Source organism: Lutjanus erythropterus, chromosome 20 (genome assembly GCF_056507025.1).
Source record: "Lutjanus erythropterus isolate fLutEry1 chromosome 20, fLutEry1.hap2, whole genome shotgun sequence".
NCBI lineage: Eukaryota > Metazoa > Chordata > Actinopteri > Lutjaniformes > Lutjanidae > Lutjanus > Lutjanus erythropterus.
In genome coordinates, this window is record NC_139336.1 from 14914156 (window position 1) to 14935216 (window position 21061).

Sequence of the window (21061 nt, forward strand, 5' to 3'; positions counted from 1 at the left end):
ACAGCACCAAAAAGTTTTAAATTGTTCTGAGACAGATTCACCCAAAGTGAACTGAAGTAGGAAACTGAGATTGGTTTCTACCACACAACAGCTATACTTTAGATCAATTGCAGACCAGACTGTCGTCCAATGGAGGCTTGATCACAATCATTCTGCTCATTCAACCAGCAGGAGTTCTGAAGCTACAACAGCGTTTCTTTTGGTATTTTTTTTTTCTTTCTATGAACGTGTGCTTTTGCTCGTCCGAACCTTCCAAAATGTATTCCTGCACTTCGCATACTGCAGCCTCAACACTGCTTCCTCTGAAAACACACGTACCCCTGCCAGCCTCGCATCCTGCTGCGAGCCTCTGCTCAGCCTTTCAACTGTCTCCGTCCAGAAAAAAAAAAGGATACCGAGGGGAGTCGGATGCCCGCTCGCTTTTTTCAAAAAGCATTCCACGTCGTAGTTTTTCTCAGATGTTTTCTCACAGAGCTTCCATTTAAAACATGTGGCTTAGAGTGCAATTTTGTGCCTATTTAGTTTGAGTAATCTGCAAGAGATCTTGTAGATGTCAAATGAGGCCTGCATATCATCTGTGATTTAGGTCTAGGTTATAACTAAGAGCAGATACGCAGGATAGAGGTCTGTAAATTCACACAGACTCTGTTTTTGGCTGTGTTATCTCACTGTATCTCCCCCTACATCACTGTCAAAGTCTTTTTTTTTTCTTTTTATCTCCCTCTTCTGCCAGATTTTCTTTTTCTATAACACCATGTTTGTCTCCCTCTGTCAATTACCAAACATCTGTTAATCCCATTTCTCCTCTAATTGTTCTTTCCTCTATCCCTCACTAACTAGTTAAGGATAGAATTGTGGGTTTAATTTTCCAGGTCTCCTGCTTCCCTGCAAATACTTCAGCGTCACGACGAAACATGGCCAACTTTCACATCTGCACCTACTAAAGTATCTGAAACGGCCTCAACAAAAACAGAAAAATCATGTTTTTATGATTGCAATCTCTCCTTTGCTCTAGCCCTTCAGTGACGTAAAACAGAAGTTCAAAAACCTATGACAGTCATTTCAACATGAGGTGATTAAAATCAAGCCTGTTTGTGTTGAATGAAGAAGACTGTTTGGTCAGGATGGGATCAGTGGTAAGAAAATTTTGATTGTTTTAAGTGGGATTATATGGGTTACTTGTTGATAGTCATTTTCTAAAGGAATACTGCCGTTATATTAGTCAAATATTATATAAGTATCACTCTCCAAACCAGCCAAACTCACAAACATGGATGACATCAGTTATTTTACTTCACAGAACATAGGAATTGCTGCTATCCTGCTGCTTCAATCTGTTTTTTTTTTTTTTGCATGATTGTGTGACCTTTCTGTTTTAAAAGGACAGAGCCAGGCAGCAGTAAACCAGTCCAGCGTTCTGAGTTCAGTTTTGGAGAGAGTGATATTTGGCTTGTATAACAGTAGTCTCCTGTCAGAAAAGGCTGTCTGATGGCAAGACAAAGCGGTGAAACTATTTTAAACAGAGCATTCACTTACAGTGATACTGATTTTTTAGGGTTGATCTGTTTTAAGTAGCTAAAATACGTTTTGCTGCTGACCCTGTCCACAGCAGTTCATCGCTCGGCCTCCATGGTGGTGTCCCTCTCTGTCTGTGTGCCGACCTCCATCTACTGTAGGTAATACACTGGATATTGATATATCTAACTAACTCACTCCAACTATCCCTTCAATACCTTATTAAAGGATTTAATATCTTATTCTAGGATATAGGACTGACAAAAGTCACAAAAATACACAGTGAGATATATATGGATAAAGGCTAAGATATGTAATAGAGACTGAGTTTAATAAACTGGAAAAACAAACTATAAAAAAAGTTAGTGCCTTGTCAGCATTCAAATTTTAAGATGATAGAATTTAAAGTTGCAAGGACAAGTTGGGGTAATTTAAATCAAATACATTTTTCTAGTCAAACAGATTTGACACTAATTCAGTTGTACTTAATATATGTTCAACACATTTAAGATATGAAATTGAACCAATACCTCTTCAGTCACATTGCCGAACGTTATGAATATGTGTCCTAAAACACTATTAATTTCAAGTTGAAATAACTTGAATAAATAAAACTTGTATATTTGTGTTCAGTTAATGAGAAACAATTTGTTGATTCCACTGAATGATTTTTGTTTTACAATTAATTAAATTTCAATTAATTTCAGGATTCTTCAGATATTAAACAGTCATTCCTTTGTGTTTTCAAATTGCTTCCTCACAAAGAAAAAGATTTTCCAGCCACTGATAAGGCAACTTTTAACACCAGAGCAGGATTTTTCATCACAGCAGTGACTTTGGGTTCTTTTTGGGGTTTTTTTGCAAATACTCATAACAAAGAATTTATATGAAATGCTTCAGTGTGCACACGAATTCTAAACTGAGAACGGATGTTGCAGTTTCAAAAATATCCATATCTATGCAGACACACACCCAGTAACCCTGGCTCATTTCATGAATAATTCATGAACTCTCATCAAGATGCCAAATATAAACTTTGGATAAATAAATATAATAAAGCTAATTTAAGCAAAAACTGGTGCTCTGTGTCGTCCCAGAATCCTGCACTTTGTGTGACGATGTACATAAGCCATGTTTGGCCAACAACACAGGCTCATTCATACAGCGAACCAGAAACCTCCCCGCACCAGTGAAACAAAAAAGTATTCAATAACTCCACATTGAGGAGAGTGGAAGCCACAAATCACACAAGTCATGTTTTCCTCTGTCTCTTCATATCTTCATCCCCTCTGGGCAGCGTGGTGCTCTCCTTTATGTTTCAGCCCCAAAATGAAAAGGGACAGCTCCTTCATAACAATTCCCACTCAGAATCATCAATAGATGCACTGCTGCTCGCGAGCTACATATATAATTTTCCTTCCTCTTTTCCCTTTCATATAGGAGTGAGGTATTTCTGCTCCGAATGAAAGTTTAGCCCCTGGGCAGGCATGTTAAGAGCCCGTTCCAGGTGCATAAGGAAATACTGCTGGGTTTGAATGGGGTCATGGGTGAGGAGTTCAACTCTTTCAATAAATCACAACAAGCTGTTGTGACAAGCGTTCACTGCTATGACTGGAGAGAAGTGTGGGCCTTATGAAATATGTCTTTCAAGTCCAGAGACGGAGGCCTTTGACCCAATGAATGCAACAAAATGTATATGTTTAGGTGCTTTTCACTCAGCAGCTTAACAGCCAGTTAGTCATTTGGAGGGGCTGACAGGTTTATCCTCCCATTTAAGAAGAGGCAGAGATGTACCAGATGATACAGTACAGATGCTCCTGACATGTTAACATCCCGCCGGTTAAACGTTTTTCATGTTTATCTGGGCTGTATTTAGGATCGTAAATATGTAAGCTCATATTAAACTTAAAAAGGTGACAGGTGGTCAGTAAGTCAGTGTGTCACATCTCATAAAGGAGAGAAAGACCAACACAGTCATCATAAACTTTCCATGTGTAATGAATAGATGAATTTTAAAGCAGAAGAAACAAAGGTGAAGAGATGTACTGTCACTGATAAGACACCAATACACGTAAATTAACTGAGAAATATGACTGAATTTAAAGCTACTACAACTGGTTATGAAACAATCTTAATTTATTACTGTGTCTATATGAATTATGTAAGTTAACGAGACAAGCAGCGAGAAGATTGTCTGTTTCTTACGGTTATTCTTAATGCCTGGCATCATGTCGGATTCTTCATGAAACCAGATACAACAAGCCTATGTTTACTTTTTTCCTGGCAAAGTTACAGTGGGTCAAATGTTCAGCAGATATTTTATTTTTAACATTATATTTTGTGGTTATAACAGTGGAAACAAACAATTTTATCAGCAGGAGCTTCCAAAATCAACAAAATATTCTCACTTTTGCTATGAACAGACTCAGTGTCTTGTTGCAGGGCAGACTAGTTACTGGTGAGTAGATTCAGAGGTGTGCGACCAAGTGCTGCACCATCTTTTGAAGCATCCGTGCTCGACGCAACAAAGGATATGATGTCATGTTTGTCATGCGCCAGGCTCACCACAGCGAGCATAAATCCTGCTTAAGATTTTGCAGCGCTACAACAACATCATGCAACTCCCAACTGTATTCTCAATATATACTGTTTAGGGGACCCCACTGTGCAGGACTATACAACTTCTCCATTTTTAGAAAAGGTGAAAATAACACATTTAAACTGCAGGCAAAAAAAAGAATTTTACTGCAATTAACATAAAGTGGGGGTAAAGAGGTCTAGAGACCACTTTGAAAATGACCATGACAGTTTTTCATTTGCCAAAGTTTAGCTTAACTTTGAAGCGTTATTTATAAATCCATGAGATAGCTGGTACCTATTGATGCCATAAGTCATTTAGTTTCATTTGACACCAGTATTTTCACTCTACCTTTAAAACTGAGCCTGCTACAGCCTATTAAAGATGGACAGATTTTATGCCTGGCAAAGATAATTAATCCTACAAGATGTAACTTTTAAGACCTAAAACCTTAAAAAAAAAAAGTTGTAGCATAAAGGTGTCATTCAAACTTAAATCTGGGAGTTAATCCAGGTTTGGCAGACGTTTTGCCCCTGCCTGCCCGCTTCCCTACCAAGTGTGTGGTAGGTCTGGTCTGGATTTTAATGGTGCTGTATGACATGTGTGTACTCATGTCAGCGACTGCCCCAAACAGTTGTAAACTGGCTGTTTACGAGGGTGAGGTGCTGCGAAAAAGCACCACATTTTTGACTTTCACACCATCTGGGGAAGAAAAAAAATGTCAAAAGAGGGCAGCGACCACAGTGATGTAGTGCTCAATGTGAAAACACACCGGAGGGATTTAGCCTGGGGATTTATAACAGATTTAATACACCAAATTTGAATAGGAATGTCCAGTCAATCAGCTATAACTCAGAGTCTAAAATATTACACACAAATGAGTACTTAAAGCAGTTTATATACAAAGGCATTGTAGAGACATATATTTAATATAATTTAAAATTCCTTAAATTCTCTTAAGACTGGCCTATTTGCAGAATAAGGTCAAATTATCTCTGCCCTAATATCCTGCATCAGTTCCAATTCTTTACCGAATACACAAAGGGAAATACTCCATGTTTTCACGGCTGCACCATTCAATTCAATGGAAATATTCCTGATGCCTCTTGCATTCTTTTAGGGCGTGTTCACACCAGCCTCATTTAGTCCAGTTGAACCAAACCTTTGAGTGTTAACACCCTTGGATTCTTTGTTGTGGGAACACCACTTGAGTGTATCGCAGTGTTTCAGTGTACCACTGTGTCATTTCACAAAGACATTTTCTCTTCCTGTTTTGGTGACTGATGAACTAGTAGCACATTTGCTACCAAAATGTGAAACCTGGGCTCACGCATAGTCACTGATAAAAATCTAATTCACTGTCTTTGTTTTTTATTAATGTTCATTACTGTTACTGTCACCATAAAGCTCAAAACATTCTTTACCTGTGACTCCATGGCATGGGTCGTCGGTGATACGCCGTAATAATTTAAAACATTAGAGCTGCTTTAGTCTCTTTGTTTGTTCTTTTGTCTCATTCATATATCCGCTTTTTGCTGATAACATATAGGCTCTAATGCTAAAGGTGAAATATACCACCTTTACCAGCCATTAAGTCATATAGCTTTACTACTAAATGTGTCTCTGTCAGCACACGGGACTGGACTCAGTAAGTACGGTGTATTAAATGACTATTTTCCCTGCTCCAGTACCAAGAGAGCTACCCACATACTGACAAGTCAAGGTGCTCTGTGTGAATTATGAGTTCATGTCAACCTCTGTCATGAGCCACAGCTCATGGGCCAAGCCATCCATTTATTACAGCCTGCCCACCGCACTAAACAGCTCAGTAACCGAGGGGTATTCACTTCAGCGTGGCCATACCAACCTAAATAGCAAGGGATCCAAAGGCAAACCTTAATTGTCTGTGAAAAGAGTCAAACATTTCAAAGTACAGTAACCGTTAGAGCCTGTCAACCACACTGGCAATTACACCACCGCAAATATTTAAATTTGTGGTTTTGGAGCAGAGTTTGAGGGGAATCATGATGTGCTAAGCAGCTTGGGGCAGAGACTAAAAACATGGATGCATTTAAGTTCAGCCCAGAAAAAAAAAAAAAAGACAAGAATTAGTAAGAGCCGGCAGAAACGGAGCCCTCAGCCTTCAGCGATATGTAAACACATCATTTTATTAAAGTCAAGAGTGCCAGGGTATGGCAGAGATTATAAAGGGAACATGGGTTCAGATTGTATACATGGATTGGGTTACTGTACCTATGGAGCGCAGCAATAACCGCTTCCATATGCCTGTCTGAACATATGGCGCTTTTTCAACATCATCATTTATGTTGAGTGATGGCCGTGGTATTTCAGACAAACAGATGGGGGGAAAAGACAAATTTCTAGGAGGTATTTACTTACAGTACAGTGAAGTATAGCGAGCCATGACAATACCCTGAGCTCAAGGCAGGGTGAAGCAGGGCAGTGGTTTAGTTTAACATCGAAACACTGGAAAAAACCTTCATAATTCTGCCCTCATGGATACGACTATACACTGTAAACAATCATACAAGAATTTAGTGGAATAAACTGAACCTAATTAACTTAACATAAATATAGTTTTTTAATTTGTTCCTTTTAATCAAACTTAACTAAACTTTATTTTCAGAACACTAAATATGAGTTCTTCTAACTTTAACTCATTTGACTTGAAATGACTTGAAATGAGTTGAATGAATGTACTGTACAGGAATCAATCAACTCACTAAATAAAGCGTCTAAAGAAACAATAACCAAATAATGAAAAAACACTGTACTACTGCAGCTGTAAGTTCTGTGTGACATAAAGACCCGAGAACTGAGAAAATGTAAAAGGAGGTCATATTTGTTTGAACTGTTCATCAGTGTGACTGAAGAGTTGAACTTAATATCTGAGTACAGCTTAATTAGTAAAGTTTATTTGACAAGATTTTTTGTTGTTGTTTTGAATCACTGAAAAATTACCCCAACTTTCCTCTTCAAATTCAGTCAACTTAAAAATTCAAGGCAGTCTGGACATTCTTTTTTTAATTTAAAAGAACTAAATATTGTTTTTTACAGTGTAGCCCTTTATGTTAAGTTTTATCTAGGTTACTAAAGATACTGTGGGCCTGTTGAGATTCAAACACTTGATGACAGAGTGTAAGAACAGGGACATTTTATCTGTCAAAAGTACAAATCCAGCCAGCAAGCAAATTTTGGAGTAATGGTGTTCAACAAAAATAAGCAGATCACTGAAACCCTGCCAAATTTTTGGATGTGGATGTCAGTAAAATTTGAGGCAGTGGTTCTTGTTACCCTACTGATTCTTTTCTTTTTTTTGTTTAATTTAACAGAGAGGCTGAAAGCTCTTCATGAAAATCAGGAAAACACTGGGATAAGGGTAAGGATAAGGATACGGAACTTTGTGTTACATGTTGAAGTTTTTTCTTATTATATTTATCATCTCACAACACCAGCAACAAAATCAAACAAACTACTAGGTGGCCATCGTGGTTGTGCACTACATAAATGTGACGTTGTTGTAAGCAGCTCTTATCATCATGAGATCTTAGACAGACACACCCGGTGTGCAGAGACAGACAGAGAAAGATGTGTGTGTGTTCCTCTGGGCTGACCAGTGACCACTTGTGTTTGTTTGACCGTTGCCTTCCTGACCGCCACTCTGACCAGACCGCTGGAAAAACAACAGCGAGGGTTTGGATGCATTACTGGTTACAGGCTTCATTCTGGTTGAGTCTGAAAACGGCCAAAGAACCATTACCTTCATCAGATTTCTATAGGAGCTGTACAACTCTCTCTAGTTATAAGATTTTGTCAACTAATCGAAAACTTGAATTCACTGGAAATCTCTCAAATACTTTCACACAAACTGCATCTTGTAATGTGTTATTCCTCTTCCAATGTGTTTACTGACTTGGCATCGACGCCTAAATGACTCTTGATAAATGACACATGCTTTCAGACAAAAACATCGTATAGAGGGTGTTCTGTCTAAGCAGATGCAGCCCTAACTTTCTTGGTAACAAATATCTTAAGGTCACAGGATATCTAGCCTCACATAGCCAGACGTATGTCCAGAGTGATGAGTCAGCACTGGAGACAGATCTGTCTGAGATCATTATCATTTTGCTATAGAGAGGTGAAGTACCTCCCCTCCAACATGCCACATGGGCCCTTAATTTGGAAAAATATGAACTGTAGTTAGCAACAAGAAACTAGACGTCTGCACCGTGACGGGTATCCACAGGCAGGTCACCTGCAAAAACACTGTGCAATGGGGACAACAACTACACAACAATTATAACACATACAATACAATAATATGATGTCACTGACAGCAATGATGGCAAGCTGCGGGCTAAAATAGATGACATAAAGGTAAAAATAGCCAATGGAGGATATCAAATTGTGGACAATACATTGTTGAAGGGCAAGTTGGACATTTGGGAGGATTTCAGGGCGCTCAAAGACCATGAGAATAGCATTTTCAGTGGCTTTGCAAGTTGTAAAAAGTTTCAGAAAGTATTAGCTTTTGACAACAGCAAGTTAGGTTCACTGTCACTATGGAAACAGTTAAGGTAACCTGTCATTTTTAGCATGTAGTTGCTCAGAGGTTGTTGTTATTGTCTTCTTTCTCATAACGACGGAGATTTTGAAAATGGAAACATGCAGATAGCAGAAAGAGAGGAGCATGTCACCTGAAATAGGCGCCAATGGTAGGCTTTATTTTAATACGTCACAATAACTAGTTATATACTATGAAATAAATGATTGATGTAAAAAGCATAGATTCTTTGCTATTAACGCAATGTAATTATAGCTTGAACTCATAGAAAACAAGAGAAAGAGAGAGTGAGTGCATGGCCGTGTGTGTGTGTGTGTGCGTGTGTGTGTGTGTGTGTGTGTGTTCTGTGTCTGTGAGCTGTAAGCACATGAGAAATCATTTAGGGTTAGTAAATGTTAGCTCTGGTTTGGCAGTGTGTGACTGTCGACCATTAATGCATTCTCCATAAACAATTTCCAAAACCCCAAAATATCACTAAATATTTCTTCCCCATAAACACAGATAACAATGAAAACCAGCACATTTATTCATTTTTCTCCACTACTGTCCCACTTTTAATACTACATGATTATAGCCCAAGTGTGGAGTTCAGCCTCTTTCAATTAGGATTTTATAACATTTATGCTAACATTGAGAAGTTACTCAACTTCAGACCAAGACTGATGTTTTACTTTAGGAATGAACAGCAAAAAATGATTGTCACACTCCACCTTGAGAGAATCAAATTTATCATTAAAGACAAGTTAAAAGATTTTGAGAGGATGCAGTCAGTTATGGGTTAGAGGTGTTGCCCCCTTGTTTAGACTGCAAATGCCACGTCAGTCTCATATTCACATGACGATGGCGTTCACGCCACAGTGAAGCATCTGTCTATATAAGCTCGGTCTTGTTTGAGCATGTCAAAGCATTAGTTGCAAATGAAGAGCCAAACTTTCTCTGCAGTGTGCTGTTGTCCTTGTCCTCATTTCTGTGTGCGTAGTGGGTATGGATGAGAAAAAGATAGACAAGGGCTGCACTCAGAGCAGACAGGTGTTGGCCATCAGAGCAGAGGAATTTAAGTTTAGCAATGAGGTTGCCTACTGGCTGTAAACGTACAGTTTGCTGAAAAAACACTGCAGAAGAAGTCCAACCAGTCCCCAAGTCTTTCTTCCCAGCTGCTGGGTAAAGTGAGGGGTGATAAACCCAGAGCAGAGCGAGCTGCTCTCTGGCTCTGGAGCACACTCTAGCTTACAAAACATTTAAACACATGATGTTGGAAAAAATGGACCTGAAAATAAGCAGAGGTGGTGCAAACAGCTACAAAGATTCAAATGAGAGTGTTTCTGACGTTTTGGGACGTGTGAGTCGAAAACATCTGACTTACTTGCCGCTGAATCACAGGGTTATGTTTTTCTTTTTCTTCCAGTTATTTATTTAGATTTATGTTTTGATATTATGTTTGCTTATGTGGGAAAGGAGTATTGCAATACCTTATTTTAGTTATCTTTGAATATGATGCTAAACAATAAAAATATTTTAAGTGAAAAATGATGATCATCAAGCTTTTATGATGGTCTTACAAAGACGTTTTGTAGCATTTGCCTAACCGGATGAAAAGTCGCTACAATCTACATTTTCAGACGCTTACTGTCATCAATCCTGACAAACAAACATGAGCAAGCCTTCCTTAAACACTAAATCACCGCGATACCCAAACACTTGTGATATCTTAAGTTTCCTTTGGCAAGGCACAATCTGCATCCCACCACGCAATTTGACAGGGAATAAATTATCATGTAGAAACTGTTTTGTTAACTTGTTGTGGCAATAAAGCTTATTACAGGGAAAAATGAAAACCCTCAACAATTTTCCACAGAGGTCAGTGAAGAATCTGCAGGCCAACTCCTGCAGGCTAATGGGATCATTACTCGGGAAGAGAAATATGCTAAATATGTTTGTGCTCTTTTGAAAAAGCACAAAGCTAATTCCTCTCAGTCTGATTGGAAGTCAATTTCAAGTAATGATAATTTATCTAAACAAGTTAAGGGTGCAGTTCCTTCCAAGTTTCGGGTCACTGCAACACGACACATTGAGAAAAATGGCAGAATAGACAGTAATCACGTCATGAATGTGTTGAGATGTTTCGTACGGATTCGGAGAGACATGAAATGGTCACTGATAAGACTCGTCTCACACCTGATAGTAACAGGAACGTTGAGTACGCTGACATAATGGGCTCCATTGTAGTGTGTGTGTGTGTGCGTGTGTGTGTGTGTGTGCGTGTGTGTGTGTGTGTGTGTGTGTGTGTGTCCTCTGACCCCTCCAGGGATAATTAAGGACACATTTTACTCAGGTCTGTCTTGGGTATGGCTTGGGGGCTGGGGAGTGTGTGCGAGTGTATGTGTGTAAATGTGTGTGTTCGTGCATATGCACATGTGCACGGACCCTAATGTGCCCCATCCTGTTCCTTGTACACGCCGACCCAACCTGCCCTCCGTATGTCTAAGACCGGTGCTTCTGGGCTGATTGCCCATATCACTTTCACTCACCAACTTATATGCTCACAGACACACACACACACACACACACACACACACACACACACACACACCTTTTTAGACCAAGCCCTTGTAAAGGCACCTCCTTTGGGACACGCCGTGAAATGCACTCCTTGTTAGGGCTCGAGTGTGTGTGTGTGTGTGTGTGTGTGTGTGTGTGTGCGTGTCTGCTTTTCCTCAGCTGTTTCCTGCCAGCTCGCAGACCAACAGACTGTGAAGGCCTCTCTCTTTCTGCTCAAAGTTCGCTGATTTTCTGCTTCTATGAGGACGTTACTGACGATGTCATCACGAGGAAAGTCTGACTGCGAGATTGATGGCACTAAAATTTGATCCCCTCTCTTCCATACACATCCCATAATGAGCTAAATCAAATTACCGTATGGGGGAACAGATTCTTTCCAAAGCGTCCGTCACTGTAAAAATATCATAAACTTTGTTATGGCTTTTATGGTTTCTATGATGATAGATCGACTCGGTTGCCACTTAAAAGTCCTTATTGTGCTGTTTATGAGTGTGATTAACTACAAATTCATGACATGCAAAATGAACATTTTAAGTCAAGCATTTAGCTGAGTACATTAAATTAAATAATAATGTTGAAAGCAGTATTTTCATGCATCTAATCATAGAGTTATGACTAACAGTGACAGAATCAGTTTTACTTTTGATTTCTTTGCTCCTCAGTCCTCTCCACTCCTTTAGTTCATTGTACAACGTGAAGAAATTAGGTCTTCAATTTTTATCTAAAATGTTACAAATAAAGTTGGATTTAAATTGACTTAATAATAAATAAAACAAAAGTTTAACTTCATCACCCTGAGCTGTGTGTAATGATATAAATAGGCATTGTCACAATTTTATAGACAAAATCATTGATAGATTAAAAGAGTTGACCACATAGTCCTGCCTCCTCTCACTTACTCATAGTTCTGACTTCTTCTTATCACTAATCTCATTTGTTATATCAGCTGTCATGTTACAACCTTGTTATATTTATCTTTTAATAAAAAATATTTTATGCCTTCAATTAAGTAAGTTTTTCCCTGTGGTATTGAATATCAATATTTTGCAAGGTATTCTATCAGAATTAGAAATTCCAGTATTGTAACAACACTATAAAGAATAAAGGCAGATACGTCAATATCAGAATTGTTGGACTGCGTGATTTCAGTATCAACCCCAGACATCCAGTCGTGGTTGGGCCCCAATTAAAAATGAGAAATGTTCCCTGTCCATGTTTCTCCATGGGGAAGAAAAAGTCAATATACATTTTGGAGACATCTGGCTACAATAACTAAAAGTACTTATTCAAGGAAATGGTAATTCAGTTGCGCTGATGTTCTCTCCTCTGCTTGTTGCATAATTTATTTGAAATTTGGCGCAATAAACATATGTTACTTGAAAGTGTGCGTTACATTAATGTTTTTCTTCTTTTTTTTGTTTTTTTTCTTTTGTGTGTATTTGAAAAATGTCTTGCTGTATTTTTTTGATGTTGGATATATTGTGCTGTCGTGTGTGGGACGGGTTCAATGTCTACGATTACATAAAAACTAACTTACTAACTTTATCTGACAGGAAACCCGCCTAAGCAAATGATTACACAACAGCCTTGTCTCCTGTATTAGGTGTAAACAAAGCTTTGATTAAACAACCAGAGGCCTAACAAACCAGCACAACTCCCACAAGACAAAGACTGTCTGCCTTAGTCACACATTGTCCAACCAAGACACATGACAGACACACACACACACAGAGAGGCATCCACGGTTAAGTCGACATCTTTGTGGAATCTTCTCTGCTGTTATCTGGTCTCTTTATCCTCCTTGTTTTAAGTCAAGTCTCTTATCAGGCGGCTGCTACTTATGAGATTGCTGCGCGCTTATGGAGGAATTTAAAGTATTGACATGTCTAAAACTATGTGAAATGGCTCCACATGTCTGTTTCTGGTCAGTCCCGAACTGATAAAAGGATGTTTTATTGAGCCGCTGCTTTAAATAAACATCCAAAACAAGTCCTGTTTTATTTGGAGCCGAAGCTGATAAAGCTGTAGATCAATGGTTTAGTCTGGACCTGGTTCAGTTTAGTCCTTTAAGCCACTGATTGCTTGCAGGGCTGCTTACAACAGAATCGACAAGTAATTAGAGGGGAATTTGTCATAAAACGTTAATAAGAAATGTGTCCTTAGTTCTACAAACCCTGATGCTAAATAAGTTGGGACATAGAGTAAAATGTTAATAAAAACAAAATGCAATTATCTGCAAATACTTTTTGACTTGCAATTTTTTGACAATTGAATATAGTGCAAAGACAAGATATTTCATGCTCAAACTGATTAACTTAATTGTTTTTTGTAAATATACACTCGTTGTGAATTTGATTTCTGCAACAGGGTCCAAAAAAGTTGAACAGGAGCATGTTAACTACTGTGTTACCCCTCTGATTAGATTACTTTATCTTTTCTTTTAACAACACTCAGTAAGTGTTTGGGAAGTGAGGACACTAACATTCTTGCTTGATATACAACTTTAGGTGCTCAACAGTCCAGGGTCTCCGTTGTCGTAATCCCTTATGTGCAGAGATTTTTATATATTCTTTTTATATGTATATTTACATTATATATTATATTTCTATATCTGAAAGGAGCTGTGTCGCCATACTGATTAGAAAGAAAAAACTAATTACTGAGTTTCTCCCTTCTGATCAGATTTCTGTCCTGCTCTGTTAAGTTGTCTTTGTTTTCTCTTCCTCTCTACGTGAGTTTGTTAAGCTGCTCAGACTAAGACTCCTTCTATCTCCTTTGCAGAAGTGCTCTCTAAACAAGAAGAGGAATGTAAGCCATTTTGTTGCAGGGATAAAAGTCTTACTGAGTGCTTTGATGAACAGACACATGAGCAGAGACTAATGAAGATCTAAATGTTATCCCCTTGGGTGACATTTTAGCCTGAAACACTGGCATCCGTGGATTTGATGCTTTAATTTGTTGTGCTTCAGCCCGTTTCATTCCTTTATGATGTGTATATTAACACCAACCTGCTCCAAATGCGAAGAAGAAGCTCTTGTCGGGGTGTTCCTCAAGCAGCGCCTTGACCCTCTTCCCCATCCTCTCGTTCCTCTTGTAGATGAGCTCCTGTCGAAAGTAGCTGTCTATTTCCTGTGCGGTCACCTGCTCGCTGGGTGGCAGCGTCACATTATTGAAGTTAGGGACCTAGAGTTGAAGGGGGTGATGGTTCAGTCAGGCAAAGAAGGTGAAAAGGACAGGAGATTTCTTTTGTTTTGTCTTTTAAAGAGCTTTCATTCAGATTTCACAAAAAAAACTGCAGAAATTCCAAAAGCTAATTATTTCAAATTTGCTAAAATTTCTTAGCAAATTACAATATGATGGTAAGGTTGACCAAAAAAAGTTTAAAGAATAAATTTAAGGCAAATACTTGGACTGACCGAGGAGGACAGAGTGAAGAAAGAACAACTAAATTGGCAACAGTATAGAGAAGAGAGGGTGTAGGAGGAGGTGTGGGGGATGAAAGGTCAGTCAGAGGGTTAGGGGTGAAGGTAAAAGGTCAAAGGTCATGGCACCGGGACACTCTCTCAGGTCAAGGGGTCAAAATGACTCTTAGCTTATTAACTGGAGTGAAAGTAGTTAAAGTCCACCGCTACATAAGATAAGATAAGATAAGATAAGATAAGATAAGATAAGATAAGATAAGTTACTGACCTGTGAGGTGTCATGGTTGAAGATGATGGAGTTGAGATCTCCACAGTTGTAGTGTCTGATGAGGTCTTCCGTGGTGTACGGGACCTGGAGGCTTCCTGCCCTTAAAGACTCCTGCTGTAGTAATGTCTGGTTCAGGGCAAAGATCACCTAGAATGAGACAATGACAACTTGTTATTGATTAATTCAGTTTTACCCTGATGGAGGATCACAGCTGTACTGATTCAGCAAGAGCAGATAAATGTAGAAGAATTTGACTTGATAGTATCAATCAACACATGCATCCATTATGCATTCTTGAAATAAATTAAATTACAGGATTAATAATCCACATCATCATCTGTTCAAATCTACACTGTCACTTCTTAAAAGCATAAAATTCAAATGTTCACTCAAGTTAAAGACCTTCCTTGCAAAGTTTAAAACTACTCTGAGAAGTAACATTGCTTGTGCTTCCAACTCTGAAGGGGGATTATAGGTGGAAGCTGTGATATTAGTTGACAGCAAACAGAATTAAAAACAACAGGTTTCAATTCCAGTACTACTTGCACAGAGAGATAAAAGAAAACAAGATGGATATGGTTCATGAAATGTTTCAAAGACCAAAGCTGGGAGAATCCAACAATAGTTGTCGTCTTTTTAACATCAGTAAGGATCAAATGAACTGAGACCTGATCAGGACCAAAGCCTGTTTCACAGTATGTGTAAAGTAAAATTCTGTTTTTTATGTGTACTGTGTAGCCTGATGTTGTGTTATATACATGTTAAATAAGTTGTAGGCTATACCCTATAAGTTAGGGAGGATTCTGAATGGCTGTCAGTGTTTCTATCAATCATCAAATCACCCTGAAAGTGATCCCAATGACATCGATCGCCACTGACTTGTCACTGAGTTGTCTTAGTTTAGTGTGTTACCATGCCAATGTTTGCTTATTAGCACTAAATACAGCACCCAAGGCTGATGGAAATGCCATTAGTTTTTCAGGGTATTTGGTCATTAACCAAAGTTTTGGACCAGCTACATTTTTGACCTAGTGATGACTCTAAATAAAATGTTAAGGAATCACTAAAGTTATTAGGATTAAACCTCAGGGACCATGAACATCCGAACATTTCATGACAATCCATCCAATAGTTATCAAGACGTTTCACTTAAAACCACAAATCTGAACCATATAATAGTGCAAGAGGAAAAGTCAGGGTATCACTAAAGTTATTGTAATTCATCATCCAGGGACCATGAATATCTGTTCAAGTTATTTTTCCAGTCCATCTCGTGGATGTTGAGATATGTCACAGAATAAATTAAATTCTTGACTTGTCGGTAGTGCTACTGGAAAAGTAAGGGGATCACCAAAGTCATTAGGATACATCTTCTGTGGACCATGAATGTCTGTACAAAATGTCATATCAATCAGTCCAATAGTTATTGAGATATTGTACCAAAGTGGTAAACCTGACCAACTGACCAACCAATAGAAATTCAAACATAGCACATGTACCACAAGGTCACAGTCATGTTATCGGGTCGACACAGAAAGAAAATGGATCTTTGGTCATTTTGACTTGATCTCTTTTTCTTACACCTACAGTAAAACATTTAAATTTACTGAACCAACTCATACAGCAAAGGACAGTTTGAGTTTTTCCTGCCAAAACACTCTGTTCACCCTGCTGCAGAGATTCAGCTATTGTGTGAGCGTGAAATCAGCCAGTGTTTGGTGAGAGGGCCCTAGTGCGCCTGCCGCCTATGATCAGTGCCGCCAGGACACACATATGCATACATGCACACACACATACACATTAACACACACACTGAAGGTCCTACAGGTCTACACACAGCGAGATTGAGTCGGACACACAGAAACCACCGCCACTCACCGCAGCACATGGTCTCCCTCTGATCTCCCCACCATACTCACACACACACACACACACACACACACGTACACACACACCTTTCACCCTGCAACCATTGATGCTGATTCCCATAAAGGAAGAAAGTTTGTATGGTTTATTTGTTTCTCAATGGGAACAATCAGTCAAAGTGAAGATGTGTTTTGTCAGCTGTGGAACTATGTAAATGTGTCTACAGTACGTCTGCGTGTTTTTACAATTCCTCTATGTGTGAGAGCATGTGCACTCTTAGAACAAAGGGTTCCAAAGGGCTGAGGTTCTACTCAGAATCATATGCTTCTGAAGAAGACTGTGGGTTCCACTAAGAACCCTTTTCAAACTGTTTTTGGAAGAAAGAGTTCTTCAAGGATTCTTGAAATCCTCGAACAACTTTTTTGACAAAGGTTCTGTGAATCCTAATGTAACAGCATACTCAGTACAACCCCCTGGTAAAAAGGTTCTCAGTAGAACTCTCTGAGTATATTCTAGATAAAATCCTTGGAACATAAAAAGGTTCTTGGCAGAAGCCTCTTGGTTGGTTCTAGACTAAATCCTTAGAATATGAAAAGAAATCTCCTGGGTGGGTTGTCGATAAAACCCAAGGACAATTAAAAAAAAGTTCTTGGTAGAACCCCCTGAGTGGATTCTTGTTAGCAACCTTAGAAGGTGGAAAGTTTCTGGATAGAACCCAAAGAGAGGCACTGGGTGGAACCATTACACCATAGAGGGGTTCTTTGTGGAACCTCACATACAGGGTTCTGAATGAAAACTTTCACAGCTGGTTCTAGGTGTAAACCTTTATGTTGGGTTCTAGATAGAGCTCGCAGAAAGGAACCAGGAACCAAAAAGAGTTCTCCTATGGGGACAAGCTGAAGAACACTTTATGGTTCTAGTTAGCACCTTCACATCTATGAGTGTGTGTACCCTCAGATCTTTGTCTGATGAATTCTGTATTGATATGCATACCCGTACACCAACCAGGCCGACCCAAGCGGCTGTTTCTTCTTCTTCTGTTTTTTTTCATGTTCTGTTTTCTAAGGTGCTCTGATGACACTTTTCTCTCTGGGCCGGCCCATTGTGGGAGCCTCAGTGCAGCAGAGGAGAGGAGGAGAGGAGGGCAGCGTGGAGCAGATGCCTTCTTGTCAGGGGACAAAGAACCCCTCCGTCACCCTCTCTTCTCCTCTCCTCTGCGCTCCCTCCAGCTTTCATCGGCCGCGCATCAAAGTGGCGCTCTGCATATGAAAAGGGCCCCGTCTTTATGCCACGCAAATTAGCCTATCGCCACCCCTCCCCAACTCATTTCACAAAAACACCCTCACATCTGTGCCACGTCCGTGAAGGAAGGCCCTCATCTGCAGGGTCTCCCCTTTTTCTCAGCTCCCTCTTCTCCTCTTTCTCCGCTTGCCGTGCCTTTCAGCCCCTTAAATTATGGCTGTGAAGGGAGGAGGAGGAGGAGGAGGAGGAGGAGGAGGAGGGAGAGGTGGAGGAGGGGGAAGAGAGGGGGAGGATCAGTCATAGCCAGATAAAAAGAAAAGGAGTAAAAAGGTTTGAGGAAGAAAACACAAGTGAAGAAAGTGAGGAAGGATACAGAAAACAGGAGAGAGTGAAAGAAAAAAAAACTTAATGAATGATTTCTTTCCCTCCGCTGTGATCCTCCTCTTCTGTTAGTGCACCGTGGGTCAGTGGGTGCATTTTCCCACTCGGCTCCTTTCATCAGCTCCCCCTGTTTCTTCTTCTCCTCCACTGCCCCCCCCCCCCACACACACACACCCTATCCCGCCCCCTCCAGCACGCACACACAGACACACCCCTTGCTGATATCAAAGCAAGCGGAGCCAATGAAAGTCAATAATTGTCCTTTGTCATGGAAATGTCCCCTCTTGTTGAGATGGAGTGGGGTGGGTGTGTGCATCCAGAGCAAACATCATCACAGTCAGATTCCCACATGTGGAGATCTGGAGTGTTTCGGCCGCTCGGCTGAAAAAAACTCCTCGCTGCTCTCGCTCTGAAGTGTGTTGGCTCAGCTTAGGATTTGTCGAGCATACTTAGTGGAGGATCTCTGAGGAGAGGTTACATTAATTGCATTTATGAAATAGGAGATCACTTTCCAACAGTCAGAAAATCATCCGCCTGTTTAAAACTATCAAACCAAAGAAAGATGACAGAAATTATGTTTGAAGTTAATTAGAAAAAATGATATGTTGCACAAATATCACAATTTTTTGACCAAACACTTTTGGTGTTTTGATATTTGGACATTCTAGGGATGACTATGGGTGCTTTCACAAAATATTAACAACAGCTACGAGAAGTTGATCAGGAATGAGGCACCAGAGACTCACCGCCACACCGCTGGAGCCACAACACCTATACCAGTGTGTAATGGCTTCCTTTCTGAACAGCTGCAGGTCACACGCCTGTTAAAAACCAACACAGACAGCATTTCTGCTACAGCGCTGCTCCTGCCTGCATTATCTTCCTACACTGAGCTTGCAGGAGCGTTTTATTTTAATGTATTTCTAAGTTATTGTAAAGCACCTTGAATTGCCTCGTGTCTGAATGGTGCTACATAAATAAAGTTGCCTTTGCCTTTGCAAAGAGATGAAAAGAGCTGTAACCAGAAAGCAGTGCGATTTTTTTGTCACTACACCTGCGTCAACGTCAAGGAACAAATCACAGAAGTTGTAAAATGGTCATTACATCATGAGGCGTCCAAAATGATGTCTCTTGTACTACCACAAACATGATAAAATGATCAAACTGATATCACATGGTCTGTTATATTTTCATTGCTTAATTGCCAAGAATAAGGAAACTGAGTTTGAACTATTAATGTATGTTTAGTTGCAATTCATTCAAACTAAGTTGCTTTAAAACTGACAGCCCCGCTGAGGAGAAATGCTAGTTTTAGCAGTAGGACGGGTTGGCAGCCCAGTATATTTCAGCCCTAACACTGCCGTCTTATTCACCACAGACATAACAAGAAAGATAAGATAACTTGAGGTATTTAATCTCTGCAACAACGTGTCAGCAACACATTGTGTCTGTATATAAATGTATGGTGTGTGTAAACTGTATGTGAGGTCCTGTCACTGCATGAATCTGCTGCAATGTGAGAGGCCTGTAAACACCAAGATAAACTCCTTGTATGGTCAAGCCTCCGGCTAATTGATGCGATTGTGATCGTAAGCGCTGGCACTGGAGCTGCGGAGTGTTTCAGTAACTTCATTTCATCCAAGTGAATTTTGATAAGAAACTAAAGAGGAGCATGTGTGGCCCTGCATGCAACTGTCTTACTCTTGGTGTGTTTTTGTTTCTCATTTTTCAGACTGATTGTGTGTGTGTGTGTGTGTGTGTGCGTGTGTGTGTGTGTGTGTGAAAGCCTCTGGGTTGAAACAATCATTTCAAGTGTAGCCTGTCCACACTGCTGACAAACCATGTGCTTTCACACACACACACAGCACTTGCAGCCAATTCAATGAGCTTTGGCCATCTCCCAAGTACAAATGAAGACTTCCAACAGCTCCTCTGTTTCCTTCTGACTCCCTGATGTTATCAGAGTAACACAATTCTCTCTCTGACACACACACATACACACAGACAGGGGTGCAAGTGTCTATGATTTCTACCAGAAATCAGCAAAGAAAGAAACACAGAAGTCGAACCAATAAGAAAGACAGAAAGAGAGACAGAGATGAGAGAAATGGACTGTCTGTCCTGATGCTATCAGTGAATTCTCAGTGGAAAAGAGCACAGACAAAGATGAAGGCAGACAAAAATAGACAGAGAAAGGACTCTGAGTTACTTATGAGTGATGATATCAGTGAAATGTTAGTCAGAGCAGTCAGCCCTAAAACAAGACCTATCAGGAGCAGCCCAGCACTGCCTGACAGGCTTTTACAGAGCAGATACATATACATACCAGCACCTGGTTATTTGACTACACTGTTATCTTTGAACAGCAGGAGGTACCCTGTGCTTTAGTTTTCAGAAGTAGCTGAAACAAATACACTACTGATTTTGTTTAGGACAGATTTTAGCAGCAAACTTGTAGGGCTGACTGTAATAAACTGCACGGGACTCAATAAATCATGAAGTCTGAGGTCACAATTTTACGTTACAAGTTTTCTAGTTTCTTCATGTTTGCAAAGATTTCAAATGGATATCTTGTCTAAAATTAAGGTGTATTTGACAGTGTTCATAGCTCAAAAAAAAGTGTTTGGGTCACTTCTAGTCTCCAG

The 21061-nt window shown here is 39.8% G+C and overlaps 1 protein-coding gene across 1 annotated transcript in view; it reads right to left on the reverse strand.

Annotated features, from left to right (window-relative positions):
• The window catches only part of trabd2a (TraB domain containing 2A), a 75989-nt gene that overhangs the window by 26504 nt on the left and 28424 nt on the right, over nucleotides 1-21061 (reverse strand). Inside the window, exons 3-4 of the mRNA XM_084746459.1 lie at nucleotides 14928-15074; nucleotides 14246-14420 (exon numbers count right to left, since the gene is read on the reverse strand). Of these exons, the coding sequence (XP_084602585.1) occupies nucleotides 14246-14420; nucleotides 14928-15074 (322 nt within the window). The remainder of the gene's footprint in view (nucleotides 1-14245; nucleotides 14421-14927; nucleotides 15075-21061) is intronic.